This window comes from Mytilus edulis, chromosome 7, assembly GCF_963676685.1.
Source record: "Mytilus edulis chromosome 7, xbMytEdul2.2, whole genome shotgun sequence".
Classification (NCBI taxonomy): domain Eukaryota; kingdom Metazoa; phylum Mollusca; class Bivalvia; order Mytilida; family Mytilidae; genus Mytilus; species Mytilus edulis.
This window is the reverse complement of record NC_092350.1, coordinates 93,083,711-93,110,959: the sequence shown is the minus strand read 5'-3', so window position 1 is coordinate 93,110,959 and position 27,249 is coordinate 93,083,711. Positions and strand designations below refer to the sequence as shown.

Sequence of the window (27,249 nt, the reverse complement as noted above, 5' to 3'; positions counted from 1 at the left end):
TGTTGCATTTTTTCGCAATAATAAAAACATCGCAATAATTTCTGAATGTACAGTATTTAATTCTGAACAAAGGAATGAGAAGCATAAACTAGTAAAGATTTATTACATATACTCACAACCTAGTAAAACATACACCATATATCAACATAATAAATTGTAAATATCTGAAAAAAACACTTTAATCAATTGCAAGTAATACATCGCCAAAAAAGAGAATTAAAAGATGGGCACTATTAAGATCTGAGAAAAGGAACACAGATGTAAGTTTTTGTTTTATGGTAAGTAAACTGATTAGTATCATGTTCTTATTTTACTTAAACAGCTCATCATCAATTCAAATACAATAGACAGATTCATACATAACAATTTTCTGAGAAGTCTAGCCTTTATGTGAAATCCTAAAAAATATCTATTTTTTTACCTGCTGCTATATTTCAGTTTGAAATGAGGTAACTATAAGAAGTAACAAGTGTATGTACAGCAGATACAGATGATATAGGATGAACCAACATTGGTTCAAGCTGAAACATTATTATATATATTGAAATTTTCAAAATAGCTGCTTTAAAAAAGTGCCCATCTTCATTCTATTAATGTACAATGTATTTCTAAATTTTTCTAAATGTACACATAATGGTATATAAATGTTCTTCTGACATGATAAAATCTCTAAATATAATAAAAACAGAAAATCATCAATAAATAATCTATTTTCTCTCAGTCAAAATACTTATAAAATTTATTCATTTCTAAAATTGTCTGCCATGCCCATTAAAAAATACAACCTTTGATATAAGCTTATTTGTCAACTCAAAAAGGGCAAAGTTCAAATTAATTAGCGATGATCCTTTTAATTATACAACTAAAGATTCAGTTTTAATGCCCCCTAAAAGGTATAACATTCAGATACATTTACCTTCTTCCCACCTAATCAATCAATAGTGATAAAGTACTTGTTTAAATTAATCACTATGATCTGGAAAACTATACATGCTACAGTACTACCTGTGACATTATCTTATTCATGGTAGCCATAAAAATTATGTCCACCATGGTGGCCCTATATGTCCATCATTATACCCCCTGTCGCTTAATTAATACACAAGGTATTAATCAAAAACTAGTCAAGGATAAAGGGAAATCTTGACTGCATTGAAGAGTTAAAATTATATAACTTACAGGTCATGTGTCTCAGGTAATATGTACATGTATGTGTTTGTGAAATTTAATTACTGTGATAATGACAAGAAAATTAAAAAATAAAATGAAGTAATATAACTAGTTGAATAAATAGCTGTTTTTTTTTTTTAATTTGACTCATGACTATTTGTTTTGACATTATACCTTTTTAATCAATTTTAAGTTATTTTTTAAATGTACTTTATGGCAAGTGAAGAATATATGAATATCATCTTCTAATATAATGCAAACTTTCCCAATGCCTGCCTTTTTCTATTGAAAAGTTGTTTCTCAAATTAATTTTCTTAAGTCAAAATGATTTATACTTAAATCATAGTAGATAGACTTATCTGCATTCAATACTGTTTTACAAATGTTAAAGATTTGTTTTTAGAACTTGTTCTAAATACAATTTAGGCAATTCCTTATTTCTCTATTGAATAATATATTCAAAATATTCATTAATTCAACAAAATTTGATAATATTTGTATTGTCATATAAACATATGGTATTTAGTTTGTGACAAAAAAACAAACAAAAAAAACCCAAATTATAATGCAAAGAATTAACAATTCTATAAGAAATTAAAACACATGGATTTGTTTTAGGTTTCTGCCCTTACTATCACTATGATCTGGAAAACTATACATGCTACATTTGTATATAAACATACAGAAAATATTACAGATTGAAATTAAATTAGTCAGGAGATGAAAGTTTAAACATATATTTGATCTTCTTGGCTTTTAAAAAGTATAACCTTAAAATTATAAAATTCAGATTAAATAAATTTGCCCGTTTAAATAATTATTCCCTGCACAGTATTGACACAATTCTCACAATATGTCTTATGGTTTATCAATAATAAATGTCAAAATCTATGATAAAAATTACATCTATTCATATTCAATATAACTTGAAGTTCATAAATATTTTAACTATCCATGTACATTTTTTTCTATTAATTTAAAGATACAAAAGATAAATCAAGAAAAGAAATTCTAATTCTATCATTCTAGATGTGTTAAGTGTATTAAATTGAATAATCAATTAGTTTCACACATTCAAAAGGCAATTTCATACTCCAAATACTATATAGATACTTCTGTTGTTTATAAATATTATAGTACACATCAGTCTAATATTGTTCAGTTTAGAAATAAATTGTATTGATACCTAAACAGTTACTGTGTCCATGTATGATCTAATGATAAGTCTTATATAACATGTATAAGTGATAAATGTGTTAATGACATCAGTTTTATGGGGTCTGTCTCCTGTGTGACATTCTCTGTTTATCAAATCTAGCTTCTATCTCCTCGAGAACACGAGGGGTATATCTGACTACTAAACGCACAACTCCCTTTGCTTCTTTTAATAATTCTACCGCTCTCTCATGATGTTCTCCCTCCACACTGACACCATTCACTGATAACAACTGGTCACCTCTCTTAAGTCCTCCATGTCTGTCAGCAACGCCATCTTGGATGATACGAGAGATGTATATGGGTGAATTCTGTTCCTTGCCTCCCATCACATTGAAACCTAATCCCTCCTCAGTCTTAGGAAGTTCAACAACCCTGGGGTGGGCATGTCCTTCACTGGCAGCAAAGGCAGCAACAGTTGCCTGAAAACAATAAAATACAAAATATATACCCTGAGATGGTCGTCTTTTCACTGGTAGCAACAGCGGCCTAAAAACAATTAAAATCTCTTTCGATAGCTGATTTTCTGTACAATGTACGTGTACACGTGGTAAAATTCAAGAATAAAATAAGATAAATATAACCTATATTTCTTAATATTTTACAATGCATAGTATTTTCTATATATATAATATTCAAAATCACAAAAACAGCTAAGTGCAGCACAAAGTTCAGAGATTCAGAACAGTCTATGGGAGATAACTCTAATTATTTCTCAGCATATTACCTTTAAATAGCTGTAGTATTGGCTCTGCCTCAAGATTTGACCCTGACTCAGCCTTGCACAGTATCAGTATAACTTTAGCTTTAGTATTGGTCCTGATTCAGTATTACCTTAGCTAGAGCATGGGCCCTGACTCAGTATTACCTTAGCTGTAGTAGTATTGGCCCTCACTAAGTATATATATCCTTAGCTGTAGCATGGACCCTGACTGAGTATTACCTTAGCTGTAGCATAGGCCCTGACTCAGTATTACCTTAGCTGTGGCATTGGACCTGACTCAGTATTACATGAACCTGAGCTGTAGCATAAGCCCCGAATCAGTTTTACCTAGCTGCCGCATTGGGCCTGACTCAGTATTACCTTAGCTGTAGCATAGGCCCTGACTCAGTATTGCCTTAGCTGTGGCATTGGCCCTGACTCAGTATTACATAAACCTGAGCTGTAGCATAGGCCCTGACTCAGTTTTACCTAGCTGCCACATTGGGCCTGACTCAGTATTACCTTAGCTGTAGCATTTGCTCTGACTTCATCATTTCCAGTTATATCTACAGTTTCATAGATATGTTCATACACCTCTCTGACAGCATTCAGAAAGTCACTTTGGAGAATCTTCTGTAGTGCAGCTAACTTTTGTGGAGGGACCTGACCACCTGTAACAGAAATATTATGATTAAAACAATAAATAGGTGCTATCACAATATCCAGAATGTGTTGAAGTGCAGCTAACTTTTGTGGAGGGACTCTTAACACCTGTAACATATATTGTACAATAAAAACAATATCTAGAGTCCTTACGCCATATAAAATATATAGTATGTGTGGTTCCAGATACATTTTCAAAAAGTTAGGGCAGGTACGTACAGATTTTTTTTTTATTCTGATTTTTTTTACATTGAGTCTATATAGGAGCAACATTTTGACTTTAACAGTGCTTATTTGTGAAAAATGACAAAAAATTGTTTAAGGTAGGCTATTATCAAGTAAAAAAAGTAGGGTTGTAGGGTAAATGGAACCAGAAATTTACTCTACACAATGTGTTAAGCGTCTCTTATTTTGAGTGAGGGACTTGACCACCTAGTCTAGAACAGAAATTGTACACTGAAAACATTAAAGTACTACGGTAATCAAAGCATTCAGAGAGTTGGATCTATCTTCTTTGGAGAGATCGAGACCTGTCATATAGTTTTAATTCAACTGATTAATTTGGGACAATCAGTCATGGGTAGTCAGTGTGTACACTGTAACATTGGGACAATCAGTCATGGGTAGTCAGTGTGTACACTGTAACATTGGGACAGTCAGTCATGGGTAGTCAGTGTGTACACTGTAACATTGGGACAGTCAGTCATGGGTAGTCAGTGTGTACACTGTAACATTGGGACAGTCAGTCATGGGTAGTCAGTGTGTACACTGTAACATTTAGACAGTCAGTCACGTGTAGTCAGTGTGTACATTGAGACAGTCAGTCACAGGTAGTCGGTATGTACATTGAGAGTCAGTTACAGGTAGTCAGTGTGTACATTGAGACAGTCAGTCACGGGTAGTCGGTATGTACATTGGGACAGTCAGTCACCGGTAGTCAGTGTGTACATTGAGACAGTCAATCACAGGTAGTCAGTATGTACATTGAGACAGTCAGTTACAGGCAGTCAGTGTGTACATTGAGAGTCAGTTACAGGTAGTCAGTGTGTACATTGAGACAGCCAATCACAGGTAGTCAGTACTAGTGTGTACATTGAGACGGTCAGTTACATGTAGTCAGTGTGTACATTGAGACAGCCAATCACAGGTAGTCAGTGTGTACATTGAGACAGTCAGTTACAGGTAGTCAGTGTGTACATTGAGACAGTCAATCACAGGTAGTCAGTGTGTACGTTGAGACAGTCAATCACAGGTAGTCAGTGTGTACGTTGAGACAGTCAGTTATAGGTAGTCAGTGTGTACATTGAGACAGTCAGTCACCTAATCACATGTAGTCAGTATGTAAATTGAGACAGTCAGTTACAGGTAGTCAATGTGTACATTGAGACTGTACATTGAGACAGTCAATCACAGGTAGTCAGTGTGTACGTTGAGACAGTCAATCACAGGTAGTCAGTGTGTACGTTGAGACAGTCAGTTATAGGTAGTCAGTGTGTACATTGAGACAGTCAGTCACCACAGGTAGTCAGTGTGTACATTGGGAGTCTTTGGGACAGTCAGTCACCGGTAGTCAGTGTGTACATTGGGACAGTCAGTCACCGGTAGTCAGTGTGTACATTGTAATACTGGGACAGTCAATCATCATGATCATGAGTAATTACATTAACTTACTTTTCTGTAAGGCATCCAACAGGTCAATTGCTCTGTTGATATCTGAAAAAGAAAACAATAATTTACAACTACATGTACAATGTTTTGTCTTTCACCTGACAAAAATGTCTGTGATAACCTTGAGGCCTTATTACCATGATTAAAACAGAATTCCCACAATAACAGCTTGCATTTTATAATAACTTGGTTTTCGTTATAACTTATACCCTTGCCTAAAAAGGTAAAAACAATACTAGGTGCAGTGAGTTAGATACTAGGCATACTAGGTATCATGAGTTAAGAGTATTGACTTAACATAAAATTTATGTGAAGCAAATACTGCACCTACATGTACTGACCTAGTATTATTTTTACCTTTTTTATTTCCTATCATTAGTCATGATGTCATAAATGCAGCTTGGATAGCAATTAGATGCTGATTTGACCAGGTGCCATATGACTTTTCTATAACCATGATAGAATGTATAAGTGATTATTGTATCTAACTTCGGCACTTGGGATGGATTGACTTTGGTCTATAATGACATGAAACCTTGATAGGGATGTCGTCCACAAATATGTTGTGCTGCATGATCATAAATAAAGGTAGCTGTGGAACTGTAAATCCAGGTCTGTTTGCCCAAAATCATGTTGCCCCTTTTACAAATGTATAAAGATTTTGTGTTGAATAAGTTTTTAATCATGCTATAGTGTATCACTATGAACATCAATAAATTAAGGTAACTTAGGTTTTTTTAATTAGTCAGAGCTTAGACATAAATAAATCTAAATCTGCCTTTAACTCATAGAGGTCTAAACTTGTAGGTTTCAAGATTTGTCTCCCTTTAAAGGGGCATAAACTACGAGATATGTAACATGTATAAATAATCTGAAATATTATTTTTTTGGCCTAATAATAGTTCGTTTTTAGAAGCCAGTATCATGCATTCATGAGTATGGTTAAATTTTGACAAAATAAGCTAAAAAACATTGACTATGAATTATTCACTTGCAAGTGAATAATTCGACCTCATTGAATCTGTATTCATGTGAACTTCAATTTAACCTCTTAGCTTGAGATGAATAACATGTGAATGGTATGTGTACAGTTATTTAAAGGAAAAGAAAGTCAACATTGAAAGTGAAACAAAGGTAATTCATTTGATTGATTGATTCGATCCACAAACAATTATTCTTTACAGGTAAAAACGATGATAAAAATTTATTTTTCATTAACATGATTAAGGAATGACTGAAATATTTTTTCTGTTTATGAACAAATAACATAAAAAATGTGGTACACACTGAATAACCTGCCTAGTGGGTTATTTTAAAGTGTGCACCACATTTTTTATGTTACATGTATTTCGAATAGACAGAAAAAATATTACAGTCATTTCTTATAATTTTGTTCAAAATTTTATTCTAAACCAGAGTAAACCATAAAAAAAATGTTGATGACATCAGGTGTCACATGCAAAATTATGTCTATGAGCTATTAAACGTAACAACGTCAGCCATTCAGAAGAAGCATACATGTACAAATTCAATTATTCTATAATACATGTACATGATGTATGAAATTAAAAAGACATAGAAAAATCCAACTGCATGAGTTTGCTTAATCTATTTATATCTATATTTATGTTTACATCGCTTATATGGTCATCATTAACTTTAGAGGTCAACTCAATAGTTAATTAGATAGCGTCAAGATTGATTTACACACAAAACGAAGCTACTTTGTTTTTCATGTCTGTGCCCTTTTCATTGTTTATTTTAGACTTTTAATAGTTTGGATAAATGTTTTACATTATTATAAATCAAATATTAGAAATTGATTAAAATCAGTGAATACGAATTTGACAGCTAGTTCCCCTTTAATTTAAGACAAATAATTACTCCAATATGTCAATCAGTGTTAAGCTAGAAATATTTGACCTGAATAAGCAAATATTGACTGCTACAAGTCGATAAGTTACCAAAATTGGTCAACTTCAAGACCCAAGCACATTTATAAAAAGGTCAAGCCTCTACATGCACATTAACAGCATTGAAAGACTATGCTTCTTCATGATAGCCTAAAAAAACCAGAGATAAGGTTTATTTTCTTTACAATGCAACCATCTAATACCAAACTAAATGAGGAAAATAATCTTGCGTTATGTAAAAATGTTCAATTACATAATAAAATATAGATAGTGCACTTTGATCATCAATTAAAATGAAGTACACTTTGATCATCAATTAAAATGAAGTAATTTCATAAACATAAATACATGTACACATAAACAAGTCTGTCATTTTCTGATTTAAATAAGTCTTAAAATGAAAACAAGTTTTATATTACATATTCTGACTTTTGTGTGTCATGTTTGTCAAAAACCAGGAAAAAAAAGGTCTCTAAGTCTTACAAGTCATACAAGCAGAAGATTCCAAACAGCTATATAAAACTTTTCACAATCTGTGAAAAACAATCTTACCTTGTTTTTTTTAATTCAAAATCTTACTCCTACCAAGCTTAATAATCTACTGGTAATATTAACTTTCAAATTTCAAAAATCTTGATTGAGCTCGTGGGCAAAATCATGAAATATCAAGAAAGTTTTATACTCATTAAGTTAATACGATGTCACCCATTCAACATGTTCAACAGTCAAGGGTCTAACTTAAATAAGTTATTAGAGAAACATAACATACATGTTGTTATTGTCGGCTAAAATAGAAAAAAAAACTGTGATTGTGATAACATATGTATGTTACATGTTTCAAAGGGAAAATATACAACCTTTATTTTGTTAAATTTTTCTCAAGTTCTATTGATATTATATATAATTTTCTTTAAGTATACTAATCTTTGCAAAAATATAACAGTTCATAGTTTACCAATTATACACCTATGTTATTACAGAAAATATATTCCTGCAATAACAAAAGGGTGTTATTACAGCTTCTCTGTATCTCTTTAAAGGCTTTGCTCTGACATGCATAACAATGTATATATTTTCAATTCATTGTAAGAAATGATGATCAGAGTTTGTAATGAGGCACTGCGTAAGATTCCAAGTGTCTCATTTACTCTCATATAGTAAGTTTCATTCTTGTAATAACTAAGCCTTGTTACCACAGCTTAGTTTCAATTTAAAGCCTTGTCTCATATTGATTTACCATGGTTGATCAAAGTTGTTTTAATGGAATTAAAAAATTAGTTATCAAGCTAATGTATTAAGCTACTGCACAAAGTTTTAAGAATTTCAAAGTGCTCATTAAAGATGAAATATTTATGATATATTTAACTGATATCAAACACCACTACAGATTAAGGAAAACTAGAGGCTCTCAAGAGCCTGTGTCGCTCACCTTGGTCTATGTGCATATTAAACAATGGACACAGATAAATTCATGACAAAATAGTGTTTTGGTGATGGTGATGTGTATGTAGATCTTACTTTACTGAACATTCTTGTTGCTACAATTATCTCTATCTATAATGAACGTTGTCCAGTAATTACAGTGGAAAATATTTTCTAACAAGAATGTGTCAAAAGTACACGGATGCCCCACTCACACTATCCTTTACCATGTTCCATGGACTGTGAAATTGGGTAATAATCTAATTTGGCATTAAAATTAGAAAGATTATACTATAGGGAACATATGTACTAAGTTTCAAGTTGATTGGACTTCAATTTTATCAGAAACTACCTTGACCAAAAACTTTAACCTGAAACTCCCATTTTCATTTTCTATGTTTATATAATTAGTGGACCGTGAAAGTGGGGTCAAAAGCATAATTTGGCTTTAAAATTAAAAAGATCATATCATAAGCAACAAGTTTACTAAGTTTCAAGTTGATTGGACTTCAGCTTCATCAAAAACTGCCTTGACCAAACACTTTAACCTGAAACTCCCACTTTCATTTTCTATGTTCAGTGGACGGTGAAATTGGGGTCAAAAGTCTAATTTGGCTTAAAATTAGAAAGATCATATCATAAGCAACAAGCGTTCATTATCACTGAACTAGTATATATTTGTTTAGGGGCCAGTTGAAGGACGCCTCCGGGTGCGGGAATTTTCTCGCTACATGGAAGACCTGTTGGTGACCTTCTGCTGTTGTTTTTTTCTATGGTCGGGTTGTTGTCTCTTTGGCACATTTCCCATTTCCATTCTCAATTTTATTTTTAAGTTTCAGGTTGATTGGACTTAACTTCATCAAATCTACCTTGACCAAAAACTTTAACCTGAAACTCCCACTTTCATTTTCTATGTTCAGTGGCCTGTGAAATTGGGGTCAAAAGTCTAATTTAGCTTTAAAATTAGAAAGATCATATCATAAGCAACAAGTGTACTAAGTTTCAAGTTGATTGAACTTCAGCTTTATAAAAAAACTAGAGGCTCTAAAGAGCCTGTGTCGCTCACCTTGGTCTATGTGCATATTAAACAAAGGACACAAATGGATTCATGACAAAATTGTATTTTGGTGATGGTGATGTGTTTGAAGTTCTTACTTTACTGAACGATTTTGCTTCTTACAATTATATCTATAATGAACTTTGCCCATTAGTAACAGAGAACTATATTTGGTAAAAATTTACATATATTTACCAAATTAATGAAAATTGTTAAAAATTGACTATAAAGGGCAATAACTCCTTAAGGGGTCAATTGACCATTTAGGTCATGTTGACTTATTTGTAGATCTTACTTTGCTGAACATTATTGCTGTTTACAGTTTATCGCTATCTATAATAGTATTCAAGATAACCAAAAACGGCAAAATTTCTTTAAAAATTACCAATTGGAGGGCAGCAACCCAACAACCGGTTGTCCAATTCATCTGAAAAATTCAGGGCAGATAGATATTGACTTGATTAACAATTTAACTTCTTGTCAGATTTGCTCTAGATGCTTTAAATTCATAGTTATAAGCCAAAAACTGCATTTTACCCCTATGTTCTATTTTTAGCCGTGGCGGCCATCTTGGTTGAATGGCCAGGTTATCGGACACATTTTTCAAACTAGATACCCCAAAGATGATTGTGGCCTAGTAGTTTCAGTGGAGATTTTGTAAAAGATTACTTAGATTTATGAAAAATGGTTAAAGATTGACTATAAAGGGCAATAACTCCTAAAGGGGTCAACTGACCATTTTGGTCATGTTGACTTATTTGTAGATCTTACTTTGCTGAACATTATTGCTGTTTACAATTTATCTCTATCTATAATAATATTCAAGATAATAACCAAAAACAGCAAAATTTCCTCAAAATTACCAATTCAGGGGCAGCAACCCAACAACCGATTGACCGATTCATCTGAAAATTTCAGGGCAGATAGATCTTGACCTGATAAACATTTTTATCCCATGTCAGATTTCCTCAAAATGCTTTGGTTTTTGAGTTATAAGCCAAAAACTGCATTTTACCCCTATGTTCTATTTTTAGCGGTGGCGGCCATCTTGGTTGGTTGACCAGGTCACGCCACACATTTTTTAAACTAGATACCCCAAAGATGATTGTGGCCAAGTTTGGATTAATTTGGCCCAGTAGTTTCAGAGGAGAAGATTTTTGTAAAAGATTAATTTAATTTATGAAAAATGGTTAAAATTGACTATAAAGGGCAATAACTCCTAAACGGGTCAACTGACCATTTTGGTCATGTTGACTTATTTGTAGATCTTACTTTGCTGAACATTATTGCTGTTTACAGTTTATCTCTATCTGTAATAATATTCAAGATAATAACCAAAAACAGCAAAATTTCCTCAAAATTACCAATTCAGGGGCAGCAACCCAACAACCGATTGACTGATTCATCTGAAAATTTCAGGGCAGATAGATCTTGACCTGATAAACATTTTTATCCCATGTCAGATTTCCTCAAAATGCTTTGGTTTTTGAGTTATAAGCCAAAAACTGCATTTTACCCCTTTGTTCTATTTTTAGCCGTGGCGGCCATCTTGGTTGGTTGACCAGGTCACGCCACACATTTTTTAAACTAGATACCCCAAAGATGATTGTGGCCAAGTTTGGATTAATTTGGCCCAGTAGTTTCAGAGGAGAAGATTTTTGTAAAAGATTACTTTAATTAACGAAAAATGGTTAAAAATTGACTATAAAGGGCAATAACTCCTAAACAGGTCAACTGACCATTTTGGTCATGTTGACTTATTTGTAGATCTTACTTTGCTGAACATTATTGCTGTTTACAGTTTATCTCTATCTATAATAATATTCAAGATAATAACCAAAAACAGCAAAATTTCCTCAAAATTACCAATTCAGGGGCAGCAACCCAACAACCGATTGACCGATTCATCTGAAAATTTCAGGGCAGATAGATCTTGACCTGATAAACATTTTTACCCCATGTCAGATTTGCTCTAAATGCTTTGGTTTTTGAGTTATAAGCCAAAAACTGCATTTTACCCCTATGTTCTATTTTTAGCCGTGGCGGCCATCTTGGTTGGTTGACCGGGTCACCAGACACATTTTTTAAACTAGATACCCCAATGATGATTGTGGCCAAGTTTGGTTAAATTTGGCCCAGTAGTTTCAGAGGAGAAGATTTTTGTAAAAGTTAACGACGCCAGACGACGACGGACGACAGACGACGGACGACAGACGACGGACGACGGACGCCGGACGCCAAGTGCTGAGAAAAGCTCACTTGGCCCATTGGGCCAGGTGAGCTAAAAAGAGTAGACAACTCATGAAAGTGTCTGTAATAATGTAAATGCTCTTTTGTTCCGACGTTGGAAAGTTCCGGGCAGAAAGAAATAACTAGCCGAAAAGTTCCGGAGGAACATAGCAACTAGTTACTTTGTTCCTTCCTCTGGTTTAAAAGTTCCACCGGAACAAACTGACTAGTAAGTCTAGTTGAAAAGTACCTTTTTGCCAAATTCTTCAAAACCGGAACTAACAAACTAGCCCAAAAGTTCCAACGGAACTTATCAACCAGTCACAAAGTTCCATTTGGAGATTTGATGCAAAGTAAAAGCGTAACATATTATCTTTGAAAGTTTTCCAAGGGGAAAAAAAGATTCTAGCCACAAAAGTCAAACGGAACTTGTCAACTAGTCACAAAGTTCCGCTTTGTCAAATAAGTCTATAAAGAAACTAACAAACAAGTCAAAATTACCAACAGAACTTATTAAATAGTCAGACAGCTACATTCAGAGAGTTGGCTAAAAAATGGAAGAACATATCAGCAATGAATTTTTTTAAAACGGAACGCAGAGACTAAAAGACCCTAGCCACAAATGCCTAACGGGACTTATCAAATAGCTACAAAGTTCCTCCTTCATCGGCGATTTAGCATGTTTAGCCCAAATTGGAAATAGCAAACTAGCTTAAAAGTTAAACAGAACTTATTAACTATAGTCACAAAGTTCCTCTTTGTCAAATAAGTCTATAAAAGAACTAACATATTTCCATTGTATTTATTCAATATCTATTTAAATACAATGAGTTATTAAAGCATGGTGGGCACACGTTCACTTTTCAGTAACTCATTTTAGTTTTCATTTGATATACACAACTATGATGTACATATTGTCCAACTAGTTTGTTTTATACCGAGTGTAATGAATAGTTATTATGACATGCTGGAATAAATTGACTATCTGATTTGTTCCTGAACGATGTAACTAGTTGTTTTGTTCCGGCCAGAATTTTTCAACTAGCTACATTGTTCCGGGTATTTTTAACTAGCTATTTTTTTCCGGAACTTTTCAACTGCACTCGGAATAAAACAGCTAGTTGGAAAGTTCCATCGGAACGAAATAACTAGTTGAAGAGTTCCGCAGGAACAAAGTAACTGTCGGAACATAGTGGCTGTTACAATAACACATGCAAAAATGATGCATGTTATTTTCTCTGATAACTTATTTAAGTTAGACCCTTGACTGTTCAACACATAGAGGCGCTTGCCACATGAGCTTTGACTCTGGAGGCTCACAAATCAAACAGATTTGCTTTCATTATATTTGCATGCTTTTTCATTTTTATTTGGTAGTATTTGCATGATGCTGCATGATTTGTTTATGTGATGGTCGGTTAAACATGTAGAGCTCACCAGAGTTCATGAATGTTTTTTTGTTATTATGTACATATATGCAGACTCTAAATAAAATTTACTAACTTACTTACTGTGGCTTATTATTAAAAGTGATAACATATTTTTTTACTTCTAAAATTACAACATTGAAGTTTGTTTCTCAAATTCTGTAATTTTAAAAAGTTTACATGTGAAACTTTTTAATATTCACAGCCAAAATCACTCAAAGAATTGATTCTGAAATCAAAGTAGTACCCCTGACTGGAGATGGTGACAGGTCAACAAATAGTCCTATAATATATTCACTATTTTAATAAAGTTTTCATGCCGATATTTTCCTTTTTTTTTATTTTTGTCGAAACGCCGAAAGCGTAACAAAATTTGGTATGACTACTAGTATACACAACAGATTAGATTTTTTTGTAACTGAGAACAACATACTATGTCAAAATCAAATAGGCTTTAGAAAAGCTAATAGAACAATTGATCATGTTTATACATTAAAATCCATTGTGGATAAAATGTTTAGGGCAAAAAAATATCTATATTGCTGTTTTGTTGATTTTAGAAAAGCCTTTGACACAGTCCGGAGGAATTTTCTGTTTTCTAAACTTTTTGAGCAAGGTATTAGTGGCAATATTTTCCATTTAATTAAAGATATGTACACATGTGTTAAATATTCAGTTAAACTAGATTCCGGACTGACTGATTCCATACTCTCAAATGTTGGTGTTAAACAAGGGTGTATACTGAGTCCCCTTCTTTTCAATTTATTTATGAATGACTTTCCAGGATACCTTGATAAAAAGTGTGATCCAGTAGATATAGGAAATACAAGCCTAAATTGTTTAATGTATGCAGATGACATAATTTTAATGTCTCAAACCAAAGAAGGGCACAAAATTGTTTATCCTCATTGGAACTTTATTGTCAATCAAAGCCTTAAAGGCTGTAAAAGCAATTGCTGCCATGTTAATGTTTGGGGACTTTTATTTTTCATCCACATATATACAAGAATTAAACCTGACATGAGTGTTGTCTAGTTAAAAGTAAGAAGGTTTTAACTTTATATAAATAAAAGACTTTAGCAGAAAGTCATTTTAAATATGTTTTATATTTCACAAGGAGACAACACGTTTACCAGGCTAAAGTTGGGGTCAAATATAAATGTGCTGAAACATATAATTTAAAAAGAAATCCCCTGGTAGTGTTTGTAACTTCCTTGGCAATAATTTCCTTTATTGATTTAATTTTAACAATTTTCATTATTAATTTATATTTAACCATTAACACAAATGATTAAGTTAAAACATTTCAACTTTCCAGACGCAAATGTTAAAAAAAGGGAAAGAAATAAAATATCTTACAAGACATAAACATGTAAAGAATAAATGTATATTTCAGCTTAATAAAAATATTTTCATAATGTTACTTTTTCATCATTTTTAAAACTAAGTTCCAAACATTATTGCTCAGTTGATATGTGTCCTTCTGATGCGGTACGAGCACAGCCACTTGTTTCTATCCATAGGAAGGTCGATTATCCATATAAATAGTTTTATATGGATAGTCGACCTTCCTATGGATAGAAACAAGTGCATGTGGGTACGAGATAACTACAACTCTCATGCAATCCCGAAAAGGGGGGTCATCACAGACAAACATGACATTAAATCGTTATCACTGAACTAGACATATAATAAGTATATATATTGTATAGGGGCCAGCTGAAGGACGCCTCCGGGTGCGGGAATTTTTCGCTGCATTGAAGACCTGTTGGTGACCTTAATTCTGCTGTTGTATGTTTTTCTATGGTCGGGTTGTTGTCTCTTTGACAAATTCCCCATTTCCATTCTCAATTTTATTATACGAACAAGAACAAACAGCTCTACGTTGCTTTGATATTTATCAATTTTCAGGAAACATTGCGAAAAATGATCTTCAATATTTCGAAAACATGTGAAATAAAATTGCTAACACGGTGGACCGTCGAGTGTCAACAAACGTAGTAGACTTGTTCACTGAAAAGACGAGGATAATGGTTTCATCTGACATTTGTTATGCAAACCCAGTTTTGATCATGATATTTAAAAAGACGTACTTTTTTTCAATCTATATATTAATAAACTAGAAAATTCCAAATTGTAAATATCTCTTCATCTGGACCGACTTGGCATCTACTAGTTTGGACGGGTCCATTTCATTAGTAAGGTGATCGATAAATATTACGGAGTTTTGACAGAAAAGGAAAACGAACTTATTGTTATGTCAGTCAGAGCTCTGACATAAACAAGTCAGAATAAAATGACTTCTTCAAGTCAGAAAATGTTTTGAAATTCTGACCTGTACGGGTCAATTTTTGTTTTGCGTAGTTTTCCATCGAGTCCGTCAAACCAGAAGATATTTTGAATTTGCCGCCGATCTAAGACACATACGATCACTTGGTTTTCTGCAAGAGATCACGTGTTTGAAAGTCGTTGTTTTCGGAGTTTCTCGAACGAGAAGTTATTGAAAATATAGTGATTATTTACGTTTTTTTAGTGAAAATCTAGGTCAATGTGGTCATTTTCAGAAGGTAATACATATTACCTCCGTATTTTTATGGCCATTTTAATATTTTTTGCGTGTGAAGAAGGTCTTTGCAAGTGATTTTTTTGCTGTTTCATGAAGGCGCGTGACCTGTAAATACGGACGCGTGGCCTTTGAGATGACCTGGTGTCTGACAATTCTGACTTGTTCAGGTCAGAAAATGTTGTTATGATAATGAACTGTTATTTTCGGGAGACAACTCCTGTTGTCTTAAACAGTATTAACATTAATAACCAGTCGGTGCAATTTTAAAAGTAAAATTATTGCTTCGAGCTGAACATCATCACGTGATTGTTCTATTTTTAAACTCAATCATGAAGTGACTTTTTAACCTTTCCGAGTTTGCGGCTTATAAATATATTTGTTTTTTCGTTTCTCCCAATGAGAAAAACGATCTTTTGAATATTGATATTAATGAAAATGAAATGAAATCGGAATAATTTTAATAAAGGGAAGGGAGGGTTTAACTGAAGAACCGAAATATTTTTTTATTTTTATTTTAAAATTGATTTTAACTTGAGAACATTATAAAGAGATTCACAAAACGGGTTTTTCAATTATGAACATGGAATATGATATTAAAAACAAATCAAATGAAATGTAGGGTAAGTCTCCAGGGATCACCCTACTCCTGTCATTTGACAATGTTGAACAGTCGAGATCCCTGCCCCCTAAACTCATTTTGTTCTCTCAGTAAAGTATAATGAAATATACCAGGCTAGTCTCTATGGGTCGCCCCACCCCTTGTCATTTGAGAATGATCTTATATCTTGAAAATGGTCGAGATCCCCACCTGTAAACCATATATATATTCCTTTTTATAATGTCAAATTGATTTGAATGAAATATACCGGGCTAGTCTCTGGGTTTACCCCCTCCCCTGCCATTTGCGAATGTTCTTATATTTTGTAAACGGTCGAGATCCCCACCCCTAAACTATATATATTCTTGTATGGGAAAATAAAACAAACCCAATGTAATATAGGGGAAGTCCCTTGGGGGGGGGGGGGAGTGTTTCACCCCTACTGTGTGAAAACATGTAAATGGTCAAGATCCCCACCCCTGAACCATATATATTAGTGTAAGGGACAACAAGACAAATCAAATGAAATAAAGATAAAGTCCCTTGGGGCCACCCCACCCCCTCATGTTTGAAAACTTGTAAACGGTTGAGAGCCCCACCCCATAAGCCTATAATATATTATTATATGGGACAATACAACGAATCAAATGAAATAAAGGGAAAGTCCATGGGGGTCATCCCCATCCCCCTTTTTGAAATGGTCTGGATCACCACCACTAGACCATATAATATTCCTGTTCGTCATTTCAAGAAGATTTGAATGACATACAGGGTCAATCCCTAATTATATGGCATATATGTTTTACTATGAAGTTACACATCTATAATTCTTACCCCAGATGCTTAGCCACATAAAGCATTAACCTTTTATTTGAAATATTGGAAGTCAGTATGTTCTGATTTATAAAAGTCTGAATGTTCTGACTTATGAAAGTCTCAATGTTCTGACTTTAATTTAATAAGGCCAGAAAGACTCAGAATGATCTGAAGATAATGACTTGCTTTTAATGTTTAGAGTATTTAAGAATATGAATGCTCTTGTCATGCTAGTACCATAAGAAACCCTGACAAGATTTTGTTCCCAAAAAAATATATATTAAGAATAACAAGTGTACAATTGAACATAAATTACAAAGTTATAAATGTTGCTAAAAAATCTATTTAAAAAACACCCAATAGATAGTTGTAGTGAAAATATTATGTATTTATATATACATGTACCACTTCTTGAAGGACAACAAAGTCACCAAACTTAGTCTGATTTTCTAAGTATTTTCTCCTCAACATTTTTTTAACAGAACATGATTTGACCTGTTTAAGTCAGTTTACAGAAAAAAAATCCGATCAAACTAGGTTTCTTCATCTTAGCCCCCCCCCCTCTTTTTCTCCTTATCTGAATCTGCTACTGTTGGGATAATTAAATTTTTTTTAAGAAACAATTCAGTCAAATGGTTTTTAGAATAATGTTTTTTACAACCAAAAGTTCTATATGTTAACTTTACAGAAAAAAAAGTCATGAAAATACAGAAATAAAATAAATTTTTAAGATATAAATTTGATGAAATTTGTTTAAAAAAATACATTTGAATATAAAATATACCAAATACATTTTTTTTATAGCCCTCAATATTGTGACTTGAGGGGACCATATTTCATCAGTCTTTTATCTGGTTTGTCATACATTTTAAAATCAATATGAAAATCCTAGACTTAAAAGTTGACATAAGTTTAGTTTTGACTGACTCTTTGAAGTCAGAACATGATTTGATCTGTTAAAGTCAGTTTACAGAGAAAATTAAATCCAATCAAAACAAGGTCTTCTTCTTCTAAGCCCCCCCCCTTTTTTCCCTTTTATCTGAATCTGCTACTGTTGAGTTAATTAATTGATAAGTTTATTAGAAACAATTCAGTCAAATGGTTTAAAATAACATATTTTACAACCAAAAGTTCCATGTGTTAACTTAACAGAAAAGAAAGGTCATGAAAATACAGAAATATAATAAAATTTAAAGATGATTTGATGAAATTTGTAAACAAAATATATTTGAATATAAAATATTAGTTCTCATTATTGTGACTTTATTATTGGGTGTCTTTTATCTAGTTTTCCCGTACGTTCTTAAATGCATATATTTATGACAATGCCAGACTTAACAGTTGTAATAATAAGTTAAAGTGAAGTTTTTGACTGACTCTTTGAAGTCAGAACATAATTTGACCAGTTTAAAACAAAATACATTTAAATATTGAATAATCAATATGCAAAATAAACTTTTTTATAGTCCTCATTATTGCGCTGTATGGGGACCTTATTTCCTCTGTCTTTTATCTGGCTTTTCCGTACATTTTTAAATCAATATGAAAAAACTAGACTTAAAAGTTGAAATAAGTTTAAATGGGACTGACTTTTTGAAGTCAGAACACGATTTGACCTGTAAAAGTCAGTTGACAGGAAAAAAATGTCCTATCAAAGCTAGGTGTTCTTCCTCTAATCCCCCTCCCCACTAAATATCAATCTGCTACTGTTGAGTTAATTAATTACTGAGTTTTTTAGAAACAATTCAGTCAAATTGTTATTAAAATATAAATTTGTTTTTGCAACCACAAGTTCCATGTGTTAACTTAACAGAAAAGAAAAGTCATAAAAATACAGAAATAATACAATATATTTTTTTTTAGATAATTTGATGAAAATCTCTAAAAAACAAAATGCATTTGAATATTGAATATATCAAATAAAAATGTTCGATCCATTTTTAAATCTTTGTGAAAATCCTGGACTTAAAAGTTGAAATAAGTTTAGTTTTGACAGACTCTTTGAAGTCAGAGCATGATTTGACCTGTTAAAGTCAGTTTACAGAAAAAAAAATCCAATAAAAACTAGGTTTCTTCATCTTAGCCCCCCCTTTTTTTCCCTTATTTGAATCTGCTACTGTTGAGTTAAAAAAAAATTATGAAACAATTCAGTCAAATGGTTTTTAGAATAATGTTTTTTACAACCAAAAGTTCTATTTGTTAACTTAACAGAAAAAAGTCATGAAAATACGGAAATAGAATAAATTTTTAAGATATTAATTTGATGAAATTGTTAACAAAATACATTTGAATATAAAATATACCAAATACATTTTTGTATAGTCCTCATTATTGTGACTTAAGGGGACCTTATTTCATCAGTCTTTTATCTGGTTTCCCATACATTTTAAAATCAATATGAAAATCTTAGACTTAAAAGTTGAAATAAGTTTAGTTTTGACTGACTCTTTGAAGTCAGAACATGATTTGACCTGTTAAAGTCAGTTTACAGAGAAAATTAAATCCAATCAAAACTAGGTATTCTTCTTCTAAGCCCCCCTCTCCCCCTTTTTCCCTTATCTGAATCTGCTACTGTTGAGTTAATTAATTGATAGGTTTATTAGAAACAATTCAGTCAAATGGTTTAAAATAATATATTTTACAACCAAAAGTTCCATGTGTTACTTAACAGAAAAGAAAGGTCATGAAAATACAAAAATATAATAAAATTTAAAGATGATTTGATGAAATTTGTAAACAAAATATATTTGAATAAAAAATATACCAAACACATTTTTTTATAGTCCTCATTATTGTGACTTTATTAGTGGGTGTCTTTTATCTGATTTTCCCATACATTCTTAAATGCATATGACAATGCCAGACTAAGAAGTTGTAATAATTAGCTAAAGTGAAGTTTTTGACTGACTCTTTAAAGTCAGAACATAATTTGACCGGTTTAAAACAAAATACATTTAAATAATGAATATGCAAAATAAACTTTTTTATAGTCCTCATTATTGCGCCGTATGGGAACCTTATTTCCTCTGTCTTTTATCTGGCTTTTCCGTACATTTTAAAATCAATATGAAAAAACAAGACTTAAAAGTTGAAATAGTTTAGTTGGGACTGACTCTTTGAAGTCAGAACACAATTTGACCTGTTAAAGTCAGTTGACAGAAAAAAAATGTCCAATCAAAACTAAGTCTTCTTCCTTTACGCCCCCTCCATATCTGAATCTGCTACTGTTGAGTTAATTAATTCATATTTTTTTTTAAGAAACAATTCAGTCAAATGGTTTTTAAAATAATGTTTTTTCAAACCGAAAGTTCCAAATGTTAATTTAACAGAAAAAAAGTCATGAAAATACAGAAATATAATAAAATTTTAAAATAATTTGGAGAAATTTGTTAACAAAATACATTTCAATATTAAATAATAGTATACCAAATACACTTTTTTATAGTCCACATTTTTGTGACTTTATTATAGGGTGTCTTTTATCTGAGTTTCTTATACATTCTTAAATGCATATGTCACAATCCCAGACTTAAAGTTGCAATACTTAATTAAAGTATAGTCTTTTAATGACTCCTTGAAGTCAGAACATAATGTGACTTGTTCAAGTCAGTTTGCACAACAGGATTTACCTCAATGAAATATTAAGATATCAAAAATATACCAAATTATCTTTTATATATATAGTTCTTATAATTGTGACTTAATTTTTTGTGATTTTTTTTCCTACTTGTATCCATACAGGCTAGAGGTATAGGGGAGGGTTGAGATCTCATAAACATGTTTAACCCCATCGCATTTTTGCGCCTGTCCCAAGTCAGGAGCCTCTGGCCTTTGTTAGTCTTGTATTTTTTTAATTTTAGTTTCTTGTGTACAATTCGGAAATTAGTATGGTGTTCATTATCACTGAACTAGTATATATTTGTTTAGGGGCCAGCTGAAGGATGCCTCCGTGTGCGGGAATGTCTCACTACATTGAAGACCTGATAGTGACCTTCTGCTGTTGTTTTTTCTATGGTCGGGTTGTTGTCTCTTTGACACATTCCCCATTTCCATTCTCAATTTTAACAATCACATCACAATCATGACAATCATGATAATGCACGACTTTTACAGAACTTTGCAAGCAATTTAGTTTTTGACAGACTCTTTTAAGTCAGAACATGATTTGACCTGTTTAAGTCAATTTGTCCGAACATGCCCATTTGACCTATTTAAGTCAATTTGTCTGAACATGATTTGACCTGTTCAAGTCAGATTGCAGAACAAATTTTCCAATCAAAGCTAGGTGTACTTCCTTTAAGCCCTGCTTCTGAATCTGCCATTTGTGAATTTATTTGATAAATGTTTAGAAACAATTAAGTCAAATGGTTATTTATTTTAGGGGATCTTACATATATTTCTTATGTCCGAGGTTCCCATACTTTCATTTAATATCATATGTCAGTGCCCCACTCTAAAAATTTCAATAAATTTAGTTTTGGGCTGACTGCTTTAAGTCAAAACATGATTTGACCTGTTTAAAAAAAATTGCATTTAAATATTGAATATACCAAATATTTTTTTTTATAGTCCTCATTGTGACTTTAGGGGACCTTTAATATTTTCTCTGTCCTATATCTGGCTTTCCCATACATTTTTAAATCAATATGACAGTACTAGACTTAAAGGTTGAAATAAGTTTAGTTTTGACTGACTTTTGAAGTCAGCTTGTTTGAGTCAGTTTGCACAACAGTATTTACCTCAATGAAATATTAAAAAAATAAATGTTTTGCTCTTGATAAATTTAGCTAAAAGTGGATGAGAATAGATCCCTTTTTTTTTCCTTGGAAGATTTGAAGTATTGTCATGGTACTAGTAAATGTATCCAATATTGTATTTTATAAATCTTTTGATATTGACAGAAAATTGTATGATCCATTTTTTCTGCTTTGGTTTTTGTTTGTATTTTGAAATGATTGAATTTGATGAGAAAAAAATATTATGTTAAGATTCTGGAAAGAAGAAGGTATGATGAGCCCCACTTTTTAAACTCTTTGATTCGAAACTAGTATTCACTATATTTTATGGAGATTGATAACAAAGTGGTAGTAATGACTGCTTCAAGTCAGAACAAAAATGACCTCTCTAAGTCAAAATGCATTAAAAAGGGACATAAATCTTATAAGAATATGAAGATATTAAGTCACAATATTTTATGCAAAAGCTGACCTGTGGAAGTCATTTTATGATAAATTAAAGTCTGACATAAACTGACCTGTACAAGTCATATTCTGTTGAGTGCAAGAAGGGAGACAACACTTACATCAAATTATATCTGACCTATGGAAGTCATTTTATTCTGACTTGTTTATGTCAGAGCTCTGACTGTATGTGTTTTCAACAAGGGTTTCGTTCCGCTAAATTATTTGCGCAAATAAAGTTTGTCTATTTTTAGATTACAGGTAATAATTTGACACTACGCATTAACCTGTGTAGTGATTTTGATTTTACGATAAATGTATGAATGAACGATAATTTTATGAATGAACAAGAGCACCTGAAAAAAGAAACACAAATTAAACATAAAAAACCGTATTTATTAGGAGATAATTCAGTTAAATTTTCAATACTAAATCAACAACTGAAATGAATCCATATTTTGTTGAAACATCGTACGAACGGCGGAAAACGGAATCGCATTTATAAAAATGTACTTTTTTCACTCGGACTTCTATGTTATTTGATAGTCAAACGGTTGACCCTTTAAATACAAAAATACATCTACAAGAACATATTCTGAAACTTCTTAAACCCACTAACTTTTTTTTAAAGTTTCAAGCTATGTATTGCATTAGAAAACATACATAGGTGTTAAAGAATGACTGACCAGGAGCCTGTTTAACAAAATACTATGGCTTGATCTGGGCGGAGTCTCTGATCTGGGTCACAAAGATGGCCATACGCGACGGCATAAAAGCAATTGCTTTAAAAATGGCAATTATCAATGAATATAGAAAAAACTCAAATAATAGTATTTAACAAATCAGGTAAATTACTGAAAGACTGTAATTTTTATTTTGAGCAAAATCTGATGAAAAGTGTTCAAGAGTATAAATACCTAGGTATTGTAATGAGAGCATCTGGTTCTTTCAGTACTGCAGTTGAAGATCTTAGTAAGAAAGCACTTAACATGCTTAAAGTAATTTTCATGATTAAACGTAAATTTCACTGTACACATAATAATACACCTTTGCTTTTAAAACTTTTTGACTCCTGTGTAAAACCAGTCCTTCTCTATGGAAGTGAATTGTGGGGTCCGTACATTCTTAACCTGGACAAAAGATTAACACAAGGTTCAAATGATGATTTAGAAAAAACTTTTTTAAATTTTGCTCCTGAAAAGGTTCACATTCGATATTGTAAATATGTACTTGGTGCCACTAAATATGCTCCTAATATTGCCAGTATGGCAGAACTTGGTCGTTATCCAATCTCTATATTTGTTATTTTGCAATCTCTTAAATACTGGCTATATTTGTATAAAGACCCTCTTTTGAATTTTTCAAAATTAGCATATAAGTCAATCAAAAAAGTTGATTGTACCTTTCCATGTACCTTCAATAAACACATTTTTAAGTTTCTAAAATTAATTAATTTTGACCATGTTTGGAATAATAAAGGAACTATGTCAGAAGGAAAACTTATATCTGCAGTGAAAAAGATATTACAAGAAAGATATGGAAATTACTTTTTCTCATGTTTGTCAGATGAAAAGCAAAACAAACTACGAACATATTACAAGTTAAAAGAGGAATATAAACCTGAGACTTATACAAAGTTAAATATCCCAAAACAATATGTTAGACAATTATGTAAATTAAGAATTTCTAACCACAGTTTACACATTGAAAAAGGCAGATATAATAAAACGCCTTTGGATCAAAGAATATGTACACATTGTATTGATAACAAAATTGAAGATGAGTTTCATTTCATATATATGTGAATGCAACCTCTATCACGAGGAGAGGGAAATGTTTTATGATGACATTGTTAATATTATACCATGTTTTTGCAATTTAGATAATTTTGATAAATTTAAATATTTAATGAACTGTTCGGAGACTGATGTTCTCACCAGTTTTCTTATATATATAGACAAATGTATTTTGATTAGACATTCATCAGTGGGAATAATTGCATAATATTGAAATGTGAGTTTTGTCTTTTGCTTGTTATAAGTGTCAAAATTGTTGTCTGTTATGTTTTATTTTTGTTTTGTATATGTTTTTTATATGTGTTTATGTGTTTCAGCAATGATCCTTTTGTACTGGATTTTATACTGGGGGTGGGGGTGGGGGTGGGGGGGGGGGTGGGGGCAAGGGGTTTAACTGTTATGCTGTTATGGGGCAATTTTATTCTTTGTTATCTGTTATTTTGAAAATATATTTGCTGTTAGCTGTTATTGTCTTATTCTTTGTTAGCTGTTATTGGGCTTTTAGTTTTTTTGTTATCTGTTATTGTGATAATGTATTTGCTGTTAACTGTTATTGAAAATTGGAATGTTAGCATTTTTTTTGACAGTCAATATTCGGTATAAATTGAAGATCATTGGCCATTGGGGTCTACCACTACTAATATGTTTGTCCCGTATTCAGAGAAGGATTCCATTAACATATACCCATCACAGAAGTGAGGTCCAGGACAATTATGATTATCCTTTGTAATAAATTCCATTTTTTTTATGAATGTGTATTTAGAATTATCTTAATTTTTTGTATGAGAATAATGTTCCTTGTTTTCCGTACGAACATATTAAATTAAAACAATTTTTAATATGACAAAAAGGAAAACATATGGCCAGGAATATCTGACAAGGATCTCAATTAAGGACTAGGTCCTAACAACCACTTAACCTTTTATATAATATTGTACATAGACTCAGCTCTGTGATTCTTTTCAAAGCAGAACCAAATGCATTGTACAATGAAAGTTCCAACCATGTACTTGGGTCCGAAGCTGCACATAACTCATTACAAACAAAGATTTATTTCGTTTCAAGCCATTGTTTCCCTACTAAACTATGTATTCTACTTACTAGTACACTTGGTACAATCAAAAACCTCAGCTGATAAAAAATTGTTCAAAAAAGGCCTTTGAAAATAGTGGAATTAATTGCTTTTAGAGTGTCAAAATTCGTTCGAAGTACTTGATAAATTGCATGCTTATAATTGGTGCTTTTGATTTTTCTACTCTATATACCACTTCGCCTCATAGTTTTATTAAGAAAAAATCACACACCTCATTAAATGGTCATTTAGAAAAATTCAGAATATTCAAACTCTTTTAGGTCACTTTTTTGATTAGCAACAAAGGGAGCTTCAGTCAATATATATAAACAATACACCAACAATTCATGAGAACTGCTGAAAACATTTTTGAGTTAATGTCTGAAAACTGGAAAATCACCCCTTTTTAATTAATAAAACCCGTTAACTCGGAAACGTAAAATCTAAAATTTATAAAAATTGAAAGTTACCTCATGTTAATTCAACAAAATTCCTTGCTTTGTGAAAGCATTTTTGAGATATTATCAGAAGACTGAAAAAAAACCACCAATTTTATTGAATAAAAACCCATTATCCAGAAACTTAAAATCTAAAATTTATAAAAAAAAAAAAAGAAAAAAAAAAGGGAGCTCACGTCAATAGATATAAACAATTTCCCAAAGTTTAATGCAAATGGTTAAAGAGTTTTTGAGTTAATGTCCGACATGTTGACAACAGACGGACAACAGTATACCATAATACGTTCTGTAAACGAGCGTATAAAAAATATTATTTGAGGAGTAATTTAAACACATTCTAGTTACATAAATTAATACTAAAAACATAGTCATAAAAAATGGAACGCATTACAAAGGATTATATCCGCAATAAGAAATACTGATTTGTCAAAGACCGAATTATTTTAATATTTCATTTACTGTTATCTGTTTTTGTCCATTTTAATTCCTTGTTATCTGTTATGAGCCAAATCAATTTGCTGTTTTGCTGTTATTGGGACCCCCTTGCCCCCCCTCTATACTGAATAAAATTAGTTAGTTAGTTAGTTAGTTACACAAAACCAAAAACGTTAAATATCTTTCAAAGGTGTAAAAGGCTTTTTTTTTCTGTTTCGCTCTACACAATGTTTATCATTGCAACATATGCTTTGATATCGTAATTTACCTTTTTCTAAATGAAGCGGTTCAACATTTATCGACGCCATGACTTCCTGGTTGCAGTTGTTTCCCCTTGGAGGGAAGGTCTATTAACAGGACAGATAAAACCAGGACACTTTTTTTCGATACGTTTTTATCTGTAACTTTTGTTTTACTCAACACATGGTTAAAATTTTAATTGTATAATAAAGAAGAAAGTATTTACTAACATTATTAATAAAAAAAACATATAAAAAAAATTAAGAAGTAAGAAAAAATCTGCCAGGACAGTTATATTTTAAGAAAAAAATGGCTGAAATTGCCGTGAAAAGTTTACTTATAATTGGAATATTTTCTCCAAAACAACTGTCTGGCATAATATTTTGGTACGATTGTAAAGTTTATGGAATATCAATTATAAAAATCTATAATTTTATTTTTTTTCCATCTCTTAAAGGTAAAAAAATCTGCCAGGACAGTAGACTTTTACATTAGAAAGTTTGTTGAAATTAGTTCAGGATCAAAATATAAAGTTGAATATCTTCTTCAAAATAAATGTCTGGTAAACAAATGTTAGTTCATTGGAAAGTTTAGAATATACGCTTTATGATAATATAAAAT

The 27,249-nt window shown here is 31.9% G+C and overlaps 1 protein-coding gene across 1 annotated transcript; it reads right to left on the bottom strand.

The window, feature by feature from the left end:
- Positions 1-86: 86 nt before the first annotated feature.
- Positions 87-26,729, bottom strand: LOC139482490 (protein lin-7 homolog C-like). Its single transcript, XM_071266397.1, has 4 exons — positions 26,657-26,729; positions 5,423-5,464; positions 3,611-3,759; positions 87-2,807 (listed from the first exon to the last, which is right to left on the bottom strand). The coding sequence occupies exons 1-4, from the start codon at positions 26,694-26,696 to the stop codon at positions 2,442-2,444; spliced, it is 597 nt and encodes a 198-aa protein (XP_071122498.1). The 5' UTR covers positions 26,697-26,729; the 3' UTR covers positions 87-2,441.
- Positions 26,730-27,249: the final 520 nt, after the last annotated feature.

Coding starts and splice junctions, on each gene's coding strand:
- LOC139482490 (XM_071266397.1), bottom strand. CDS start 26,696: ATGGCGTCGATAAATGTTGAACCGCTTCATTTAGAAAAAG. Junction 3,760..5,422: donor GTTGGATGCCTTACAGAAAA/GTAAGTTAATGT, acceptor TTTCTGTTACAG/GTGGTCAGGTCCCTCCACAA. Junction 2,808..3,610: donor GAGCAAATGCTACAGCTAAG/GTAATACTGAGT, acceptor TATTGTTTTCAG/GCAACTGTTGCTGCCTTTGC.